The 23,428-nt window shown below is 35.4% G+C and overlaps 1 protein-coding gene across 1 annotated transcript in view; it reads right to left on the bottom strand.

Annotated features, from left to right (window-relative positions):
* Positions 1-522: 522 nt before the first annotated feature.
* si:ch211-197n1.2 (EF-hand calcium-binding domain-containing protein 6) overlaps positions 523-23,428 on the bottom strand; it is a 116,905-nt gene continuing 93,999 nt past the window's right edge. Inside the window, exons 13-18 of the mRNA XM_028802110.2 lie at positions 16,771-16,909; positions 13,650-13,774; positions 7,375-7,618; positions 5,363-5,535; positions 3,758-3,926; positions 523-832 (exon numbers count right to left, since the gene is read on the bottom strand). Coding sequence (XP_028657943.2) covers positions 593-832; positions 3,758-3,926; positions 5,363-5,535; positions 7,375-7,618; positions 13,650-13,774; positions 16,771-16,909 — 1,090 coding nt within the window. The 3' untranslated portion in view covers positions 523-592. The remainder of the gene's footprint in view (positions 833-3,757; positions 3,927-5,362; positions 5,536-7,374; positions 7,619-13,649; positions 13,775-16,770; positions 16,910-23,428) is intronic.

Raw genomic sequence — 23,428 nt, 5'->3', positions numbered from 1 at the left:
TATAGTGGTGGTGCAGTGATAGCACTGCTACTTTGCAGGGTTTGTGTCTCTGGTCCTCCCTGCATGGACTTTGCATGTTCTCCCTGTGTCAGCATAGGTTTCCTCCCACAGTCCAAAGACATGCAGGGTAGATGGATTGAAGTTACAAATTAGCCCTAGTACATGTGTGTCAGTGTTTTCACCCTGCAATAGACTGGCACCCTGTTCTGGGAATGATCTTGCCTTGAACCCAGTGCTTGCTGAGACTGGCTTCAGCCCCCCATGACGCTACTGAGGATTAAGCAGACTTAGAATATGGTGTGATATGATACTATACACAATAGGGGAAAAGCTGAATAGATTAGCTCAATATTTTTGAAATGAAGGTAAATAATTTTCCACATAAGTTTGCTATTATAAACTGGATACTGTACATGTAAGTTTTTAATAATATAAAATTCACATGCAAAATGACCATACACTCATAGCAAAATATTTTTTTTGTGTTTCAAAACTATATTTATCTGAATAATATTCTATTATTTTCATGTTTTATTTGAGGATTAGTACATTATAAAATTAAACAAAAGTTTCAATTCATGTAGGTGGCTTATTAAGCATGTTCAGTAGTGCTGGCTTGTTTCTTGCATGCATCATCCAGCAATTTCTTATAGTTGATTCTCCCATCCATGTTTTGGTCATACTTTGACATGAGATGATAGACTTCATCTTCATCAAGAAGAAGGTTGCAGAGTTTCATGACTGATCGAAACTCTGCTATGGAAAGAAAGCCACTGGAATCACTGTCTAATTTCTTGAAAGCTCGACGAAGATTCTTCCATTCTCCTTGAAGCTGCATGGAAGAAAATAAAATAAAATTCTCTGGTGAAATATTGTTTTTAACAAATTAGAGACGTATTAATTCAGGCATTCAACAGTCACACCAAGTCATTATGTAATACCACAAACAACACATTTGTCCATTCACCTACTTTTACAAGGCTGCTTTTCCATTCCATGGTCACAGAGGGTCAGTGGTCAGTGCAGCAGCTTTGTGGCAACACAGAATTTATACCAGAAACATATACATAAACTCTGACACTCACTCGCGCCATTGTCAGATACAATGGTTTTACAGTATACTTTACTTAAGTGAGCATTTTTGGTTTTGGGCTAGGCTTTAAGTTAAAGCAGGTGTTTTTGATGAATTCAGTTTGGATAATCAGAATTATTTTACATATAACAATGCTGTTTCCATGTCTGACTGAAAGTTTTTTAAAGCTTTTCTTGTTGTGTGAAAAGACCAAACATATCTGTGACAAAAATAATACACTATAGTTTCAAGCAAAGTTAGCTGTACACAATTCAAGAAAGAGATTTAAAACTACTAAAAAGTGTTTGCTTTGGCAACAACAATGTCTTACATGTAAAAAATAATGTTAAATTTACGGTAAAGTACTGGCAGCTGTGGTTGCTAGAACTTTACCGTAAAAAAGGTGACAATATTTTTAGGTCTACGGTATAACTTTGTTGCAAATAACTGTTTTTTCTTTACAATGCATTCCAACAGAAGTGAACATTTAATCATAACCGCATGGTATAATAAATATACAGTATATATTATTTTATATATCAGTGGCGGACTGTGCATTTCACACCTAGGCCTTCAGTAGCTGCTCCATTTGAATCAACCTGCCCCTCAAAAACTAATTTATGGTTATAAAAACCATCTTAATATGCAGAAATACAGTATAAAGAGTCGTTGCATCGCAGATAGATAACTCCTGTAGCCACAATAAATGCCTTTATTGAATAGACATACCAGGGGTGAACAAGTTCCTTTCTACTGCAGCTACAGCCCGTGACACACATAAAAAGCATCGATAATAACTCATAAACTTGCAATATTATTTAGGAAAATCGCAACATTTTACTCACCAAAAATTCGGATTATTTGTAAACAAAATCCATCCTCCTCTCTTTCCTCAGAAACAGTTCAATTACTCTGTCGTACAGATTATCCGTGCACTTCAGTTCCGTCATGAAGTCCCTTTCTATCGCCATCGAAGCTAATGCTGAAAGTCGAACTTGTCCTGTCGTATTTCTGGCATAAGTTTTAATTTGCTTTAGGGCTGAAAATGTCCGCTCGACAGAAGCAGTGGACACGGGAATGGTCACCGCCAAACATACCAATGTGTACAGCTGCCCCATGATGCTCTCATTCAGATTTTTATATTACACCATCCTATCCAATCAATGGGTCTGAATACGGTGACGTTGCCGTACGCCTGCTAGAGGGCCCTAGTGAAACCAACTCAAAATCTGATTGGTTGAAGCAACAGTGTAATCGACATTTATTTTGTGTTAGAGGGCATGCAGAACGGATTGTGAAGGCCTCCCAGGCAGACTTCTTTGACTTTGACCCTGCCTGGCAACAAATGATTGCTGAATTGTGATTGGTTAAATGCTTTAATACGAAAATACATGTCTGGAAGCAGCACAACCATCGGAAAAGCTATGAAAGGAAGCGGACAGACTATTTGGAATTATTTAATAAGTATTCATGGACAAAATATAATTAACATCAGTTTGTGATTCAGATATTTTTTTAGGCCAACAGAGAAGGCCTTGCAGGCCCTGACGGTCCACCACTGATATATATATTTATATATATATATATATATATATATATATATATATATATATATATAATAAATATAATTGATAAACCATTAGAAAACACTGTCAGGATCAAACACCTGTACACAGTTTGCATCAGTAAAGTAACACCAACCAATAGCAAACATGTATCAGCTCATTATATACATTGAAAAGAATTCAGTGTTTAAGAAGGTTATGGCACATTGTCTAGTGGAGAAGTAAAGTTTGCTTTTGTGGTGTATAGTGCCCTGCAGGTGTGCCAGCTTACTGAATACAACCCACCATAAAATCAGCTTCCATAACCTCAAAAAACCTTCAGCACACTGGGAAAAATAAGTCTGCTAACTCTGTTTAAAATTTTTTGCCTACTGTTCAAAGGTATGAGGTTCAACAATATGGTAAAAAGGAGCGTTTCCTTATGCAAATATCATAACTTCAATGTTTCTGAAACAGCGCTTTACTGTTTTACATTTTACAGTTGTTTACCTTCGCTATTTAACAGTTTTACACTGTAAAATTAACAGAGATTTTTTCAGTGTAACTGTAATGTATCAGTAAATGGTATGTAGCATATTTTGAAGGTAGAAAAATAATGATTTTACAGAACTTGGCTACAAAAAATAATGAAATGTATTGTTTAAGATATACAGGTAATTTTCAGTAGAACATACGGTAACTTTCCTTTTTTTCAGACAAGATATTTTACTTTCACCTTTTCACCGTTAAATTAACTAACATTTCTTACAGAGTAGTGTTTAGTGAATAACAAGGTATATGTGAAAAACTGTTGTGAAGGGGTGCAAGATGACTATGTTCATACTTGAAATGTTAGTAATAGAAACATCAAATTAACTTGTGCATTTTTGCACATGATTGCACAAATTTGGGATTTGAGATGAAATCAGAGCACCAAAAAAACCACAAGCAAAGTGAAATACCTGGAGATAACTAGAGGAAGGAGATGAGAGACCTTTGCTGAAATGTTTTATTTTGATATTCCAGTTACTCCTGCTGTTCAATGAGACTCAAAAGCTAACCATTTCAGGGGTTCTTTAACAGCATAGTTTAGAGACATTCTGGAATGTGAAATGTCTAAGATGCCATAATAATCTGATACCTTATTCCGTAGCCGTGAAGTAAGTATCCCAAGATCAGAGACATTATTGTCACTGGATTGTTCACTGTCATCCCTGTAAGAATGGTGCAGAATGCCTGCCATATTGGGCCCACCTCTCCACATTTGTCGCTGCATAGTAAAGGGTTTCAGAAATTCTTGGTAGGAAACACTGAAAAAAAGAAAATGGACTTACTACTTTTGTAAACATATGAGATGATTAGCTAGAGAGTCTGTGAGAAGATGTGAGAATAAGTAACACATGAAGAATATTATTATTGTATTACATATAAATTTTAACATTCTGTTTTGTATTTATATTGCCTGCGGTGGGCTGGCACCCTGCCCAGGATTGGTTCCTGCCTTGGGCCCTGTGTTGGCTGGGATTGGCTCCAGCAGACCCCCGTGACCCTGTGTTCGGATTCAGCGGGTTGGATAATGGATGGATGGATTTATATTGCATTTAGCTATATTTGTTATTATTTAGAAGCAAATTGAGCTGTTAAAAGCATTTAATAAGAACGAATTGAATTGATTTGCATTTTTCTAACCTTTAAGTAACATACATAATTGGATCTTTGGAAAAGAAAATTGTAGAACCTTTATTCCTGTTGCTAAATTTAATTTCTTTCTGGAAGTGTATAGTACCTTGGTAAAACATACACCCAGAACCAACGAACGTCCTTTCTAAAGACACTTCTTGTATTCACAAGGTGCCTAACTATTCTGCATGTGTTGTTACAAGTGTCTCAGATGGTGTTAGTGTTGTGTTGTCTAATGCCCACTCCCATACAGAATGGGTCGTCAACTTCTCTTTTGAACTGATAGCTAAATCTTCCCATTGGGTAAACAGCCTTTTGTGAGCAGGGAGGTGGAGACCAAATATAATGGAACAAAAATGGCTAGTGACAGTTTCTAAGGATAGAGTTCTTATAAATGACACTGACAAGCAGTGCAATGCAAAGATACACTTAATTTAAAAAACTACATTTAGATAAAAATGTATATGTTTAGCTGACAATGTTATCCACAATGACTTACACATGAGCACAACATCTAGTGTTTACCTTTGAAAGTTTAAAAATCTACAATTCTGATTTTCTCTGCCAGTCAACTCAAATAGACTTGGAAAACATACTTGAGAAAAACATACCTACAAGCCTCACCATTAGCAGGCTCATGAAAAGAAAATGACAGTGTAATAGCGGCAGACAGTGTAGCATAGCAGCTATAAGGTTTCAGAATTCAAACCCTGATGTTGTTGGTTCAAATCCTGCTACTGACACACGAACAACTCACTTCACCTGCCTATTCTGCCATCCATCCATCCATTATCCAACCCGCTGAATCCGAACACAGGGTCACGGGGGTCTGCTGGAGCCAATCCCAGCCAACACAGGGCACAAGGCAGGGAACCAATCCTGGGCAGGGTGCCAACCCACCGCAGTATTCTGCCAAAGTAGTGCAATTAATTGTATCTCTCAAATATTGTAAGTCATCTTGAATAAAATCGCCAGTCAAATATGTAACCAAAAACAATAATTGTTCCTAAACTTCCACAAGAAATTGGCTAAACTACAAATGTGTGAAAAGCTGTTATCAACATACCGGCCATCTCCATTAACTTCAAACTTTTTCTCCAGCATGTTACATTCATGCTCATTGAGCTGCACACAGAGCTCTGTGAGGATGTCTCTAAACTCAGCTTTGCTGACGAAACCAGTATGGAATGGATCCAGGTCCTCAAATTCTTTCTGGAGGTCATCCAACAGATACTCAACCTGAAAGGGTTAAAAACAAAATGGCACTGCTTGATTGAGATTGAGGCACAGAGGCAACTCTACAGAGTAATCAAAATATATGTTGATTTCATCAGCTGCGGACAAACTTTAAAAGGTTTAAGAAAAACTGAAATTAAAAAATTGAAAAATAGCTTTCTGAGCTCAAGATATGAGTGATGTTTAATAAAATAATAAAAATAATCAAAATGTTTAAATAAGAATAACAACATCACTGTGATAAAATTCCATTTGCAACCTTCTCCATCTGAAACATGAAATCCAAGCCACAAAACAAAATTAACCCAGTGCTCTGGAGTTCAGCTAAAGTGACATAAGACTATACAAAAAACTTCAAAGAAAGTTAAGGTGCTAAGAATGGAAAAGGGATAATAATTATAATAATAAGAAGAAGAAAAAGAGAAGAAGAACAAAGATATATAATGTTTCAGTGCATTAGTTGCTGCTCCTCACAGATTGGATGATTTAGAAGAAGCATTATTAATTCTACCACTAGACATTTCTAAATTAGTTAAATCTAAAAATGAAACAACCGAATCTTCATCAATTCTGGAGATTTCCATCTAGAGGTAACATTAAGTTTAGCCACTACAGTAACCTGCATGAAGACTCCCTTTTCATAATAATTAAATTATTAAAAGGAGCAGGAGAATTGTCAGTAAAGAGAAAGGAAGCTGAAGGAAAAAATTGAATTTTACAGTTTAGTGTCCAGGAATGCAAAGAGGCAACTGCAAAGCAGAAGGCCAAGACACTTAGACACTTCCAGAAAATATGAAGGAAAGTACCAGGATCATGTAGTGAGCAAGAAGGACATGATGGATCAGATACCAAGCCCATTTTGTATTGTCTTCTAGGTGTAAGGAATGTTCTATGAATGACCTGTAGCTGTGATAACCGATAGTTTGGGTTTTTGGAAGGCAACCATACATTCCTAAGCACAATGCACCAGCATATGTTTCTTTTATAATGAGAAGGGTCATTAAACCAAATATAGATGATAGAATAAGTTTGATAAGTTAATAGATAATAAAGCATACATAGCTGATACAGATTGATGTTTAAATTTAATTACATCTTTAAAACCAAGGAGGAGTAGCCTCAGCAGTTGGTGAGGGTATCATCATTACTCATCATCTTTTAGGTTTTTTTAGGTTGTTGCAAAATGTAGTAGTGATGATGGATGGGAAAATTGTATATAAATATAAAATTATAGACAAAGAGGAGGTTTAAATGTAGACAACGTGATTGGAGGGCTACTCTTGAACTGCTCTCAAAATGCATTAAAGAGGCTGTTCAAATATACAATACCATAAAATGTCTAAAAACATTTGTTGTGGATTGTTCCTATTTACTAAAATCCCAGGAATACATAACAGAATACTGTGTAATGTAGGTGAAACTTTATATGAAAAAAGATTGGGTCAGTTCAGCTGATGGATAAAGAAACAACCTTCTTAGAGTGATTTAGTTTGTAAAAATGCAGGGATCACTAGGAAGACAGGTCTCTATTACTTTTCAGTCTGTTTGTGATCTTTTGTTCCTATTATGTATGTTTGTTTTAAAAAAGATAATACATTTAGTGGCCAATTTAATGTATTGTTTTTTTAAACGGGAGATAAAAGACAGCCCTCTGTACTCAGAAAGATAAAAGGAGTGAGCGAACTGAACAAGAAAGCAAGGGCCGCACTGTTCATGAAAAGAGGGCTTCACTCCATGTGACTGTCAGTCTGCCACCTTTAATAAGCACTTAATTAATCAATAAAAACAAAGAGACATGCACACACCAACCGTGAAATGAAAAACTTCTATTAGCTACTTCACCTTGGCACGGACACTATCAACAAGGATATCTGAGGCGCAGTTGAGCTTCTTGGAACGGAGCCTGAAATTATCATCTCCTTTCTTTGGTGGACTGATCTTGGCATTAGGAAAACAAGCTGATTTGGGAGAGTAGCCAAAATGTCTCACAAACTCCAAGAAATCGAGCGTTTTGTCTTGGTTGGTAATCAAAGTTTCCCAAAGTCTTCGGATCTCCCCCCGGCTAACTTCAGGCTGGATGTCAAATCTGTAACATAAAAAGCAAAGCTTAACAAACAGGGATATTCTGTTGTGGCAAAATGAATGCAAGTATCTCACGGTTAAAGGGGCAGAATGGGGGTGGAAAAAGCATTTCTTTTCCCCAACAAGAAAAACAATGCCCAAACTTGGCAATGAGACTGAGAAAATAAGCAAGTGTCTCCCAGTAGAATGTTTTAGAAAACAGGTTTCCAGAATGAATAGTTAGTAAAACATTTGCCAAGATTAAAAAATAGTTTTAATATTTAATAATAGTTTAATATTTTTTTCAACTAGGAAAAACAAAGTGAGTACTTTGTTTACACTGAGCCTTTACCAGGGCTTTAAATTGCCCTTTATTTTGAGTGTGAAAATGGTGGAAAGGGGTCTTAAAAGAGGTTTTATTGTAAAGTGTAATGAATGGGTTCAGTGTTTCATGTAGCAAATGCTTCTCTCAGTGCAGCAGCAGGAAACTAAACAGATGAGAGTCTGTTTATATGACATAACCAATTTCACATTTAGGAAAATCAGTGCAAGTTATGTTAAGTATGGACAGTCAACATCTAGAATGGTGCTCTCTCTGTGGGTGTTTGCACAAATTTCCCTGTGTCTGTAAGGGTTTTGGGTACTTCTGTTTTCCTCTCAGATCCCAAGGAAGATTATTGAAGTGATTTTCAACACTACGTTGGCTCTTGTATTAATGAATTTATGTAGGAGCTGTGTGGATTGGCACCCTGTCACTATGTTGGACAAGTCAAGTACAGAAAAAGGAGGATGGGAAAAATATATGAAATATAACATCGATCAGCAAAATAGAATGCACTCATGCAAGTGATTTGAATAATGTAATGCTTAGACACCATATATCTATTTGCTGACCTTGTTTATCTATTACAGAGCCACAAGAAGATGAAGAGTATTTTGATAGCACTGGATGCAAAACAGAATCCAGCCCTAAATAGAAGACCAGTCCATTACAAAGGTGCACTCAAGTTTTTAGGCACCAATTATTCAGACATGCATATACCAGATTTTATGCTTTTTCAATATAAATATTAAAACAAATTAAATATCTAATAAAATAATTAAAATAATTTAAAACTTAATATTGCATCATTCCATCCATCCATCCATTTTCCAACCCGCTGAATCCGAACACAGGGTCACGGGGGTCTGCTGGAGCCAATCCCAGCCAAAACAGGGCACAAGGCAGGAACCAATCCCGGGCAGGGTGCCAACCCACCACAGTATTGCATCATTCATTTACATCAATTAATATATAAAGAGTTCATGTAAACTTTCATTATAGTTAAAGAGAAATGGCAACAAGCTTTGCCTATGAATGAGTCAATTATAAAAATTTACAGTTCAGTGTTACAAACTGCCAATAGTCCTACATGATAATGGAAAACACTGAGCAGAAATGGGAAGGCAGAGGTTCAAAAGCAGTACTCTAGCTCATGAAAAAAATGTTCTTATCACCAGAGTTTGAGGTAAGTCAGGCGTTACTGTAATCTAATCACATTTCCCTGTTACAGTTTAAACTCTTGTGTTTCTAACCAAATCATATGTAGATAGTGTAAATTCCTTGAAGGACTGGCATTTTATCTCACATAATGTTTGTGGAAGTACTGTAAATGTGGTTACCTGACCTGCATCCCATACCTGGGTTGAACTGCACACGCCTACTCACGTAAATTGAATTACATTGAATTAAAATTGCAATTGTAATTGCAATTGAATTGTAAAATTTTAATTGTAATTGAATTAAAATGTAAATTGAGTATATTGAATTTTACCATACTGCCACATCTGTACCAGAGTTAAGTGTTATTTTACAACATTACTTGATAGCTTTTTTTTTTTTCTTTTACTTCAGGATTGTATTAAGGCCAGCTTCATCTTTATTAAAAAATAAAGGTTTCAAGCTTTACTTTGAAAAAAAAAACACTTTTCAGTTTTACAGCATATTGACAGAGAATGTTTAATGGAGAGAATGTAATTCTAGCTTAAGATTAAATGGAGCAAAGTGATCCACATTGTGTATCCTGGAAATTTAAGATCAAATATATGATATTAACTTTAAATATTGTTGTTCCTTGTGATGTAACGTCTCTATTGTCCATTCTAGTGTGAAAATGTTGTAAGCATTATGCATATTATGTAGTTCCATATCCCAACATGCACTTCAATCTTTTGTTACGTCTTTGATGTTCCCATGAAAATTCAGAAGTCTGTAAGTCTGTGTACAAGTAAAGCGACTGAATCTAAGGAGATTTTCAGTAACATCACTTCATAAGAAGCCCACCGAATCAATAAGCCAATTAAGCCAATGTCCACACTGCTACATTTTCATGTAGAAACGAAGGCAGTTGTGTCAATTTTCCCCTTTCATCCACATTACCGTGGTATTTTCGACACACTAAAACGAATACTTTTGAAAGCGCTCTCCAGAGTCGCATACTTTTAAAAATACAACCACAGCATTTCATTGCAGACAGGCAAAAAGAAAGATTTGTGAAAACACTGAATTCAATTGCGCTCTGTTTTGTTTGTGTGTATTACATTTCTCTTCCCTGACTGGATTCTGCTCATTGCAACATCTCAATCCCTGATTGGCCACTCCTCATGGAAGAAAGCCATACCCCACCATAGCAGTCATAGAAGACCTGCTTTCTGAGGTGCTTGTTTTGTTGCTTACCTGTATGCATTTAAATTGTATTTGGTTAAGTCAGAATGCTGCCTACTTGTGCAAATGGCAAATAATGTACTGATCATACAGTTTTGTGGCCAGTGGCATTAACATCTCTACAATCTAGGGGGCTTGAAGTGAGACACATCTTATTTTAATATAGGGTAGCTCCCCCTTTTCTTAGCATACTCCCCCCAATTCTTCAATTGAGTGTTGATGTGTTCTGACACTTGAAGCTTAAATGGGGATCCAAAACTCTTTAATCAAATGTCACTGTATCACCATAAAGGGAGTGATGCCAGTAATTTGGTTCCACTTGAAGTATTGCTTCAGGAATTGTTGGTTTTGGACAATGCTGGGCATACACTGTGAGGTATTTAGAAATCGTGGATAGGTGATAGAGTTGCCAGTCTCTCAAACTGCAACAAATTGAGGGGGTCATGCTAGGTCTGTAGCGAGGGTAGAACTGCACTGTGTGTTTTAAGAGCTAATGCCCTACAGCCACACATTATTTTCCTGTAAGTAAATATGTGGTTTGATAATTTGAAAGGTAACAGCAGTGCAGAATATAAGAATATTTGTTACATTGACCATCAGGTGTTACAGAAAACTGAATACTGGTATATGGAAAAGTCTAAATATAAAAAAGCAAAGGGTGACAAGTTGTTGAAGTGATTAGCACTTCTACCCATGTCCTGGGTTTAAATCCTGTGCTTGATTGTGCCCTCGCAATAGGATAGACAATGCCTTCCATATCCCAAAAATAGAATAATTCATCCATACATTATTGAACTTCAGTTCAGGATTGTGATGTAGCTGAATATCTGGGCTCAAAATGAATGGATGCATGGTACATCTCCATAAAGCATTGAACAAGGCATCATGTTTTGTATTTTGACCTAATTTATTATACCAAAAATGAGTACATTATCAGATTTACTCACTCCAATTCATTGAGCTAGCACAGCCCAGGAAGGGAAGATCGAAGAGAGAAAACCATCATATGGTCATATGACTCAGAAAGAGTACAAGAGGAAATGGAAGAAAAGATGGAGGACAAAGGACAGTTCATCAACCAGAAATGAACTCAGTGTGAAAGGCTGCTCCAGGCTACTATTTGCAAAAAATACAGCTTTGTTGACAATTGGAATAAACATTGTATTTTAAACATGTGCACAAGACATTATTTTCTTCAAGAAGTGCCACAACTAAGATTAAGAAGACAAGACAATATGTCCTTCTGGTAGTTTTTTTGCTTTTCTTTTACATTACAGGCTTTGTTGATGATTGTTTTTTATCACTGTCATACCTCTTGTTTTGTCAGCTCATCTAAATCTGCTACCAACAAAGGTTTCCCCATCTCTTCAGGATTAGCTGGCATTGAGGGGGCTGCACTGCATACATTACTACCTTTGTGTCTGTATCAGGCTGGTGTACCTGATAATTTTACTTAATTGTGTCAATGACCTATATCTTACCACTCAACATACATTACAAGCTCTTGGTAGCAATCGTATCCCTCATTAAAATTATGTTCCGAATGCACAAAGAATGCAGCAATAAAATTGGAATAAGGAATTAGGAGATTTGTAACAGGGAAATCAGCAACTAAGTCACCAAAACCTTAAATTGTAGTCAGAGAATGAGCATTCATTTGTGAACCAGAACTTCCAAAGTAACAGTCCATGAACATTTTCAGCAAATCCGCAATCTTGGACAAACAAAAAGAACAGGACACTGACCATATCATGACAATGATGACTTGTGTCACACATTTCTGGTCTTCCTTGTATAGCAAAGACCTGACAACCATCAACAATAAACTCTCCAAAATGGTAGCAACCACAAAGAACACAACAGTGTCTTGACAGACAGGGATATAATCAAGATCGAATGAAAAATAAATGTTAATTCCTTGGGTTTCAAAACTTTAGTTTATTTGTAGGGTTTTTGAATAAAGTCTTAAGTCTATAAAGTCATAAAAAATAAATAAGGTGTCAGATTATTATTATATGCTTTTTGGAAATACCAAACCCATGTCATTTTGATAATATTAATCTTAGTAATGTTTCTAGCTTTGTCTTTACTTATGAAGTGTGTATTCCTTAGTATTTTTATATTTGTTTTTATGCTTTTGGCTGTTTATTTTTATTTATTGTTTTAAAAGAATATTGCATCAAAAAATGATTTTTTTAAATGTTACTTACCCAATGTACTTTGCAGTGATGGCTGAGAAAAAAAATTTAATCTCATGTTTTCATGCAAAACTAAGCTATTAAAGTTTACAAGGCTGAAAACAGCAAGCAAAATATCAAAACATTGATGAAAAAAATTCAAGCTGCTTGTGTCACATAATCCATGCAAAGTCATTTATTCGAATACTCAAAATGCACAAAACATGTGCATTTTTCACCAAAATATTGTTAAATTGATTGCTCTGTTAAAATGAAAGCAGCCCACAACCCAGACCCCTTTTACATTATTGTGTGGCATTTCTTGATTATTCCAGTATACATTTTTTGATATAATACTCAATAATATTACATCATTTTGTTTCTCAGAAGCAACTTCAATAAGTGAAAAAATACAACTTCTGGGTATGTTTCTTATTTATCAGAGCCCTTTGATGGGCTTTTAAAAGAAAATGGGCAAATGGGCCTTACCTTACCTTACATAACATTATTTTATGTATACTTTTGTATATATTTAATCTGTAGCAGAATCAGCAAAACTGCAAAATTAAAAGGAAGATGTATATATGCATCTGAATATACAGTATGTTCATATATGAAGTGCATGGAATTTTGATTTTATTTAAAAATAAATATTTTGATAAGAATGTTTCAGAAGCATTTTAAAAATATATATTGAATTAAAAAAAAACATATTTGGAGAACCAACACAAACACAAATGGATAAAGAGTGGTAATTGTTTAACCTCAGTGTGTACTGGCCTTTCAGCATATTGCTAATCTTTCTGGTGCACTTGCCAGCGAGGCTTACCTTTCTGTAGCTGGCACAACCCCGACGTGTTCACCAGACAGAAAACTGTGCTACCACTCCGATTATGTAAATCAGCCTGCACGTTCTATTCAGCCCTGCTCTGCTTAAGACCCCAGCCCAAATATTTTCCTCACAGATGAACACAGATTTAAAGAATATTTCTAACTGGGTGCTTGGAAACCAAAAAAGAGCTAACTTAATAATAAAAAGAAACTGCTTTGAGTTTAGACCTGTAAAACCTTTGTAAAAACATGACCTTGTTTGGTCAATATATCTGCTTTTATTTGCCCCAACACCATACACACAAGGCTCAAGACATCATTTTCTTTTGACATAGTGAAAATACCGTTTTAAAAGCTGGTACATGACTTCTTGTGTTAGTCGCCTTGTATTTTTTTCATCCAGGTCTTCAAATTGTTTTTCAATCGATTGATACTGTTTGTTGAGAAGGCGTTTAATAATGTGGAATAGCTGTATATAAAAAAAAAAGGTATTATAGGTGAAGACTAAAGTTGAAGATGTTCTATTAAAACTCTTCATTGTAAAAATACTGGAAAAACAGACACATGTAAGCCAAAATACAGTACTTAATAAATGGGTATGGGAGTTTTGCATTAATAACAGATATAGAGTAGTATTTCTAGCATCTGTAATATTACAAAAAGGTCGGAATTAGCATAGAACGCCCTAATTTGGGGTGTAATGATATGCTTCATGAGGCAGAAGTACATAATAAACAACAACAGTTAATTGAATTTTAGTATGTTTGTTTTTAAATGTTTAAAGTCTATGTTTTCTTGATTGTAATAGAAATTTGTCATTTTTCACCTTCTTATATAGGGCCACTGGGGGCTAGATCTCTAGTAAAGAATAAAAAATGTCATTGCTGATCTTGAAATAGTCTTAAACGATACCCCACAAAATAATGTTTGAAATTTGCAGTTTTAAACCTATGGCGAGTGCATTTTAGAAGGCTAGGACCACCAGTAAAAAAATCCGTTATCAAAAATGTTATCAAATATCTGGTCAGCAACTTCTAAATAACATAAAATGACACTCCACATCTTTATTTTACTGATCTCCATTTTCAAAGTTTCATGCAAATCAATAATTTTGACTCCTTATATACCATTAGGGAGGGAATGTTGATGTTGCATGCACAACTTCAAGTCCTTCTGATATTTTTTGCTGAAGACAACTATTGGTTTATTCTTTATTACTCTTTATTTTAAGGGTGTAATTTCCTGCACAAAATAAGGTCCAAAATGACCTAAAAATAAAAGATTTTTGAGACCAGAGGGTCAAAATTGGAGTGAACCCCAACAAACTTGACGTCTTGCATATCCAGACGTCAAATCACATCAGAATGTGGATTGAATGTGTAAGATTCCTCATACCAGTAAGTCAGGAGGTGCTGGACAAAAAAAAATTAAATGGAAGTGATTTCAAAGCACTCATTAAGTAAGTCTTCTGAACACAAAGAAAAGCTCATCCATCAGCAAAGTGGCTTAAAAGCACTTCAGTGCTGTGGGAGCCAGAGTCTTTTCTGGCAGTGTTGGATAAAGTCCTGGACAAGGTACCTGTTTAACAATGGGTACATTCACACACACACACAACTACACACAAGTACACTCACTCAAATGGAGCCAATGTGGACTGGCCAATTGACATAACATGTATACCTTAAGGAAAGTCAGAGCACCCTGAGTGAATGAGAAGATCAAACAATTCCACAGACCTAACCATAGACCTCAAACTCAGTCTCCTGGAGCTTTAAGGCAGTAATACTAACTACTGTACCACCATGTCACCGTAACAACTGCTCAAAAAAATAAAAATAAAAAGGAGGCTAAAGCTCAGTTTTCATTTTCACGTTTCTGTCATTCCCCTGTGGAAAGCTGTATGAACTTCCAACTTACATTCATCTACTTTTCCTGTATCTCCAAAAACACTGCATAAGATTAAAAAGGTGATCTTTTCTATTTGCTCATTTACAAGCCCCCAGTTTGAAAGAATTATAAGTTTTGTTATCTTATTTGCATTCTGAGAGACAATAGTAACAAAGAATAATAATACAAGTTTCCCATCACGGTGTAAGCAGTCAGTGATTTGTTTGCTAAAAGGCCAATTATCCAAAAATAGTCCAAAAATAAAAAAAAATGACAATCAGATGATTCTGTTATATGCCTTAGGTTCAGACTTCATCATTACCATCATCCTAGGGCTAACCTTCCAGGGTACACTGTTTTGCTCTCACCTTATAATTTCTTACTGTACATCAGCAGAGTTGATTAACCAAAAGGCTCAGTGTTACAGAGAAAATATTATTCTTTCTCTTAGAAAAGAGATACCTTGCCTGAGATGTTATGTTGCTATGCACTGTGGTGCAGTGGTAGCACTGCTGCCTGACAGTAAGGAGACCAGGGTTCATGTCCTGGGTCCTCCCCGTGTGGAGTTTGCATGTTCTTACTGTGTCAGCATGGGTTTCCTCCCAATGTCCAAAGAAATGCAGCTTAAGGCGATTTGGTGATGCTGCATTGGCCCTTGTGTGTGTTTGCTCTGCGATGGACTGGCACTCTCTCCAGGATTTGTTCCTGCTTTGCACCCTATGCTAGCTGGGATAGGCTCCATCCTTCTGTGACTCTGGTCTGGATTCAGTAGGTTAGAAAATGAGTTGAAATAATTTCTTGGTTTCAGGTTTATGGGAAGCAGGAATGAAATTTTGATGGGCTAGTGCAGGACACACAAACACAAAAGCACAAACAAATAAACTAACCTCCTGAACTTTATGGTGTGGGAAGAAGCCAGAGTACCTAGTGAAAATGAAATTAACACAGAGAATGTGCAAACTCCACATAAGCAGTGATAAGGTTGGCAACTAAACCCTCCTACATGAAGCAGGAGGACAGCAGAACCATACCACTTGTATTTGGTGACCTTTTGTTTTAGGTTTTAAATTTGACAGACACGTTAGAATATGTTTAGATAGAAAGCTGACAAATTTTATGTTCTGTATTCTAAAAACTTTACACATTCTTAAACTCATAAAACCTAACATAAATTGTGAGGCCCTGTAAGTTCTGCTGCTAGTTGCAGCCCTACATTCAATATGGTCGGAAAGGCTTCACCTCATTCAAACCTGTGAAGAAAGTGGGGTCAGAATACGGATGCCTGAATATTAATTGGTGGTATGGTGGTTAGCATTTCCATCTCACAGCTCCAAGGACTTTGGTTCATTTTTTACAGCTCCATGCAAACAGAATTGAGTTTTTATGCTCTCTTTTTTTTTTTCAAAATAAACAGATTCAGATTCATTATATGAAAGTAAATTCTTTTTAGGTCAAGGCAATGATGTATAAATGCAAAGATTTGATAAAAATAAGAAGTAAATTTAAATAAATATTTAATACAATTTAACTAAAATGAGTTTAAGTATATTAAGTCTTCTTCCCATATATTCACCATACCTGTTCTGGCGTTCTCATATTTCTGTTGTCTAATTTCTCTGTTTTCATATTATAGGATTTCTTTATCTCCTCCATGCTGCTGGTTGATATTGCAGACATTATTTCAGTTTTAGCATCAAAAAGGCTGGGGGCCCCTTTCCTGTGAATATATATAATCAGAATAAAATAAATATGTCATGAACATTGAAATTAAAATTTGTAATGTGTTGCTTAAATTAGCCACATTTATGTAGAAACAAAGAACAAAGGAGGAAAAATTTGAACTTTAGTAATAGAAAAAAATACAGTGTAGAGGGTTGTCCATGATAAAATGTGACCTTTCCAAAGCATCAAGGCTCACCATGGTGTTACAGGTCACCCCAACTCTCCTTGAAGCATGGAGAAATCATGAAAGAAATGGAGAGAAGAACAACTCCAGATGCATGAGTGTGCTCTTTTCTCTTTTCTGGGGAGCACCAAAAGCATTACATGGAGGACATATCCTAGACATTACCAGATATACCAAGGGAGCTGTCTATTAAAGTTATAAGATGAGTGTTGATGATCTTTTCCAGTCTGCTGACCCACATCCAGGATAAAAGATGCCAGAAGAGAGAGAAGTGAGGGCTTGAAGGTATTCCCAGGCAGGAATAGAAAACTGCCTTAATGAATGTGTGTGGCTCCACAAAACACCGTAATCTCGATAAAAATGAAAATAAAAGTTTGTCTTTTTCTGTACCTTTATATATGTACTTGTCAATAGTGTGTGGCTGAGCATACTAGTTAACCAAAACAGGCCCTATACAGTATATGACAAGTGTAATGGAAGATTGGAACTTTTTTTACTAACTCTAACACAACCCTAATGTAACATGTTTTTGAAAAAGCGAAATTTTTAAGAAAAGGTACTTTCTGAGATGTTACTGTTCTTGAAAAATAAACTAAAATGTTTTCATTTTCATTATTGCTATTAGTGAGTTAGATGGGTTATGATTATGAATTAAGATGAAAACAGAAAGCTGTTGATTTTTGTACAATGTTAGCAAAAAATTCAAATTGTGTGTAACGAGTTATTGTATACTCATTGCTGCAATCAAGTTCCTGAAGATAATGCACCTAAGCATTATTATCATCTATTCCAAATCTGTCGATTCCTATGCAACTAATAAAGAATAATAATGCATGTTGATTTGGAAGATAACAGACAAATTTGCCGTGGTAGTAATCTTCATGACAAATAGGACTGACTAGAAATGGATATAAAACAAAGACTCATTTTCATGAGTGCATTATTTTGATTTAATTGTTTAAATTGGTGCTTACATCAAGGCCTATTAATATATTTCAAGATACAAAATTCCATTATTCCCCCATTATTTTAACACAAAAATGGCAGTGTTTCTATCAGGATGTCATCCAAAAACATTTCTTTTAATTATATTTAATGCTTGATATTATTACTGTGTTAATTTTCATTGTTATACATTTTTTTGATTTTTTTAATTAGTGCTACCGTGTTGTTGATGCCAATGGGTCTGCTTGCAAGGCATGAGATCCACCATAACGCAAACTGTGATGACAGCACGCTGCTGATATAAAGGATAATAACATCCATCCATCCATTTTCCAACCCGTTGAATCCGAATGCCCATAAAATACCTGCTTCCAAAGTTCAAATTAACAAAATGATTTGTGATAGGTTAGTGCTTGTTATGCTAGTTAAAATAGTGAGGAAAAATTTTTGAGGCTGATCAGGAGGAGATATGTAGTCAAAATGAAATGAAAGTCTAACCCAGGAGATCGAAAAAGCAGGTCAGTGAATCAAAAATCTTGGTTGAAAATATAAGAAAAGGTCTAAGGTATTTGAAATGTAAATAGTTTATAGCAAAAAGGAGCATAAAGGTTGGAAATATGTAGAAGCTTGAATGAGTAAGGTTTCTTCCCTGGCTGGGGTTCAAATTCAAGGTTCTTTCATTCATTTTAGGTTCTCTAATTTATGTTGACTATGCTACTGTTACTTTTCTTTATTTTGTGCATTATTCTTCTAAAATCTATGGATTTTATTAATGTATGTAAGCTGCCTGTGTTATGTTTTATGTATTTTGTGGGTGGTTCGGCAAGAAGCGGGGCCACCTTCCAACCACTGCCAAGAACTGCCCTCCACCTAATGTGAATACGCTAAGGAGGTGGTAAGTATACTTGTGTTTATTGTAATTTTGTGAATATATTTGATCTCGTATTTTCTTTGCACTTTCTGCTCTGTTTTTTGACCTTGCTTTTGGAAACTGCATTGGGACTTGTTATATTTGAATTGCCTTTATGTTTACAGGCAATACCATTTTGTCTTTATGCTCTATGGAGCATAATTGTGACTGAAATACTTTTTTGTTAAGAATAAATCTTTCACTTACAAAGATTCTGTTCTTGCCTTTATTACTTGCTGGAATTTGACATTGACCCTCTAGTGGGCATTATTGGAAGTGCTTTGGAACTTTTAAATGCTTGGGACTTCTAGCTCACAACAGTGCATCAAAGGGTGACCTTTTATTCTGTCACACAATTAGCATAAGTGTCATGACCCCTGTGACTCCTCCCTGGTAACCACATTTCCTTTTTAACGACGGGTAAACAAACATGGTAATGATTGTACCGTAAATAAAATGGCGGCTACAAAGACTTGAATTAAATTTACAAAACCTAAATGAAAGTCTGCAGCCAGGAATAAATTTAAAAAACAGATTCCGTGACTCAAACTACCTTTAAATAGAGTTTGAATTTGGCCAAATACATAACAGTAATGAGAATAAAAATATAATATCTTTTTTATGTATCACTTTGAGATTTACTGCTAATGTAAAGTGCCCTATAAATAAAATGCATTATTATTATTATTATTATTATTATTATTATTATTATTATTATATCTTCCGTTCAAAACAGTGCTGGAGCCACTTAAGAAGAAAGGAGCCACTTAAGAAGAAAACAAAAAGACAAAATAGTTTCAGTTTGGTTTGACATTTGCTGAAGAATTCTGAATATACTGTATGTAACATTCATTCTTAAAAGTAATGGTACTTTACTAGGTTGTGTGGTTGCTTGTAGACCCAATAACTTGACCAAGAAGTATTTCATTCTGCGAAGAGTTCTTTGCATATGAAGTTAGTTTTTTGGGGGTATGAAAATATGTGGACAAAACAAAAATCTTCAATTATAAGAGGCAGGATAGTAACAGATCAAGAAAACTTGAACTTAGCTTGTGTTGTATACAGCAATAGTCCTTTTAAAATTAGGAGCCCATTTTATCATCTATTCATTATGTTAAATGTTATTGATCTAAATAAATAAACATTCTTTCTGAAACCTTCATGTGCATGGCTCTTTTGGAAACAAAAAATGGTTTCCTTAAGGCACTGTCTTGAAGGACCACTCTGGCACCTTTATATTTAAGAGTGTACTGGTAATAGTGAAAAGATCTTTTAACTAGTGTGTACCCAACATCTACATTTGTACAACAATCACTAGAACAAAATAAAGACACTATCTCTCTGCTACTCAGACTTTTACAAAGTCATTTAATTTAATTTCATTTAGCACTAGTTTATAACATTTTAAAATGGATCTGCTCTTTTATAGAACCTCTTTACTGTCACTCATACTTTCTCAAAGTTTCTACCTTTTATTTTGGAAAAACCCATGGATCTCTTATGATTGTGTTTTGTGTTTCCTAACAACAACCCAAATAACTCTCGATGAGAGATGATTATTGACAATGAATAAAATATTCCCTCACCTTAAGTTAAAAAGAACCTTTTTTCATAAAATCACTTAACATCCATCCATCCATCCATCCATTGTCCAACCCGCTGAATCCGAACACAGGGTCACGGCGGTCTGCTGGAGCCAATCCCAGCCAACACAGGGCGCAAGGCAGGAACCAGTCCCGGGCAGGGTGCCAACCCACCGCAGGACATCACTTAACATAATGTCTTTAACTTCTGGTTTTCTACATTCATTTTAAAACATATTGACAATAAAATGGATGCCCCATATATAAACCTTAACCAGATAATGTAAATAAATCTACTATGAAATTACAGTTTTCTGGCCTGCATTGATGTGCGATGTAACTGACAGCCACTTTGTACCATTGACACGTTTGTTTTACACATTTCCTCCTGCATCGCACAGACATGCATGTCGTTGTGACTTGTGACTTTAAATTAGCCCTTATGAGCCAGTGTTGAGGTGTGCGTGTGTGTGTGTGTGTGTGTGTGTGTGTGTGTGTGTGCATGTGTGTGTGTGTGTGTGTGTGTGTGCTTTTCATCAAGGACTACTCCATCTTTAGGATGGGCTGCCTGCTTTATGCCTGTTGCTACTCTGATTCTGTATTTCTACAAATTTGAAATCAGAATGAATCAATTTAGAAAATGGATAAATAAATTATTACTTTTTAAGGCAAAATCATTTAAACTTAGTGTGATATACTAGAACTATTTTTAGGAATGTTTATATAAAATACTTTACTTGATCAGCTATTACACTGTCAAAAATGTACATGTATATTTCAATTCCATTAAATATTTCTCAAATCAATAATTACCATTAGTTCAAAGCAAGTATGTGCAATGTAGTCATTCGTGTACTAAGCATAATTTATTTAAGATAATGGGGTCGATGGTGGGATGAAATAGCTTGCCAAGTCTGTAAATGGAGATCATGAAATGCGGTATTTCAAGCACCTGACACATTTGCCAACCTTATAAAATCTAAATGAAAAAGAAAACAAAAAGGTATCCCTAATGGGTTTTTGGTGCGCTTGACTGATCAACATGGCTACTTCGGGGTTGCGAGTGGTTGAAAACCTCCCGGCTTTTGTCCAAGAAAAGCGCAGGCCACTTTCCATCCCTTTGGAACTAAAAGCCACTTGGGGTCTAAGAGACAGAGACAGAGAGGGATGTGGGTTTTACAGGTTGACCTTGGGTCATGCAGAATTAATCAAGCGAAGACAATAAGAAAATTAGCCTGACAGTGGGTGAGCATTTGAAGACTTTATCACAACGAATTAGGCACGGTCATAGTTGCTGTGGGACACCTAAAATCTAAAGGCTAAAAATCTGCAAAGTAGAAGATTCAATTAGAGGGAGATTAGTGGAATACACACCATTGCTAAAACAACCTGCCCGTGTAAATGCAGGTGATGAGAATTTTGAACCACTGCTCCACAGCTTTACATTTCACATGTATGTTTTCCTGAAAATTGTCATAAATGGAAGTCACAGTAACAAAGTTTACATGTTTAAATTTTATCAATGAGATCAAAGGGACTGCACATAGTTTAGGTAGAAAAAAATGAATAGTAATGGATACATGTGAATAATCCCCGATTAGTTCAAACAGAGTAGAAAGCTTGGCAATTGCCTTAAAAAAGGAAAGGAAAGCGACACATTATTCTTCTCTTTAGAGTTTCCACTTTTCTGTGTTGTCTGTACAGCCATGGATTTATCTTTTTATGTTGCTTTACTTTTATTTACTTCACAATAGTAGTAATTATTCATACTGGTGTGTACTCAACGATAAATCAATCTCCAGAGACTTTAAAAATCAATATAGTCTCTTTTCATTTTCCACTATATTAACTCATTTAAAAAGCAACTTATATTCATCAAAAAAGATGAGAAGACAACCATTTTAAATGTATATTTGTGCAGCATTTTAAATATTTTATTTTTGAAAGTTTTGAACTTCAGACAAGCAGACAAAAATTGAGGCAGAGTGATTAAATATGTGCAAATTCCTAGTCTAAACCAAAGCCCTTATTCTGTCTGCTTAAACAGTTTCTCATATTAACCATGAAAATCTGAACTCAAAAACAAAATCACAGAAGGTTAGTGCATGAAAAGCAGAGTTGACGGGGGAACCGATCACTTAGCATTAAGGATAAAGCACTTAAGTTGTCGAGCAGGTACTGAGAAAAGAAAAGCAGAGACCAGTAAGAATCGATTGCAATACATTTTTATAATGGTTATAAGGGTGAATAATGAAGGGTGGAAAATGTTACGTGATGTTTCAAGTGACCCAGGATGGATGCTGCATTCACATTGTGGTCAAATCTAAGTCCTGGGTGAGAGAAGAGCATAACAGCACAGCATGAATCTGATTGGGAACACTATAAGCCATTGAAATTGATTTTGTCCAAGAGATCAGGTCATTAGATAAAAAGAAATAAATAAAAATGCGTAAACACAATTTAATCGACCAACTGTTGCAGCATGTATAGGGATTTCATAATAGTAAGTAATTTCATTATTTGTTTAATATGGCATGTTTAATCCATATACCAAAAATAATTTTTTTGTCAAATGTTTTTTTGTATAGTGAGTCTGACCAATAACAATTAAAATGCCAGCTAAAACTTGATCTCTCAAAAATTCGGCAATGTCTCAAAGATCTCTGTGTGTGTATATATATATATATATATATATATATATATATATGTGTGTGTGTGTGTGTGTGTGTGTGTGTAGATATTCACAATAAGGTTTTATTCAAAACTTTGCTTGCTATAAATAATTGCAATGAGTAGGTTTATCTTCACAAGCAGTCTATAAACTGTAGGTTACTCCGTGCATAATGCAACTAAAGCCCAAACAATTTCAGATCTTCATCATCTCATGTAGAT

This window comes from Erpetoichthys calabaricus, chromosome 5, assembly GCF_900747795.2.
Source record: "Erpetoichthys calabaricus chromosome 5, fErpCal1.3, whole genome shotgun sequence".
Taxonomy (NCBI): domain Eukaryota; kingdom Metazoa; phylum Chordata; class Cladistia; order Polypteriformes; family Polypteridae; genus Erpetoichthys; species Erpetoichthys calabaricus.
Note: the sequence above shows the minus strand (reverse complement) of the source record. Positions and strands in the feature narration are given on the sequence as shown.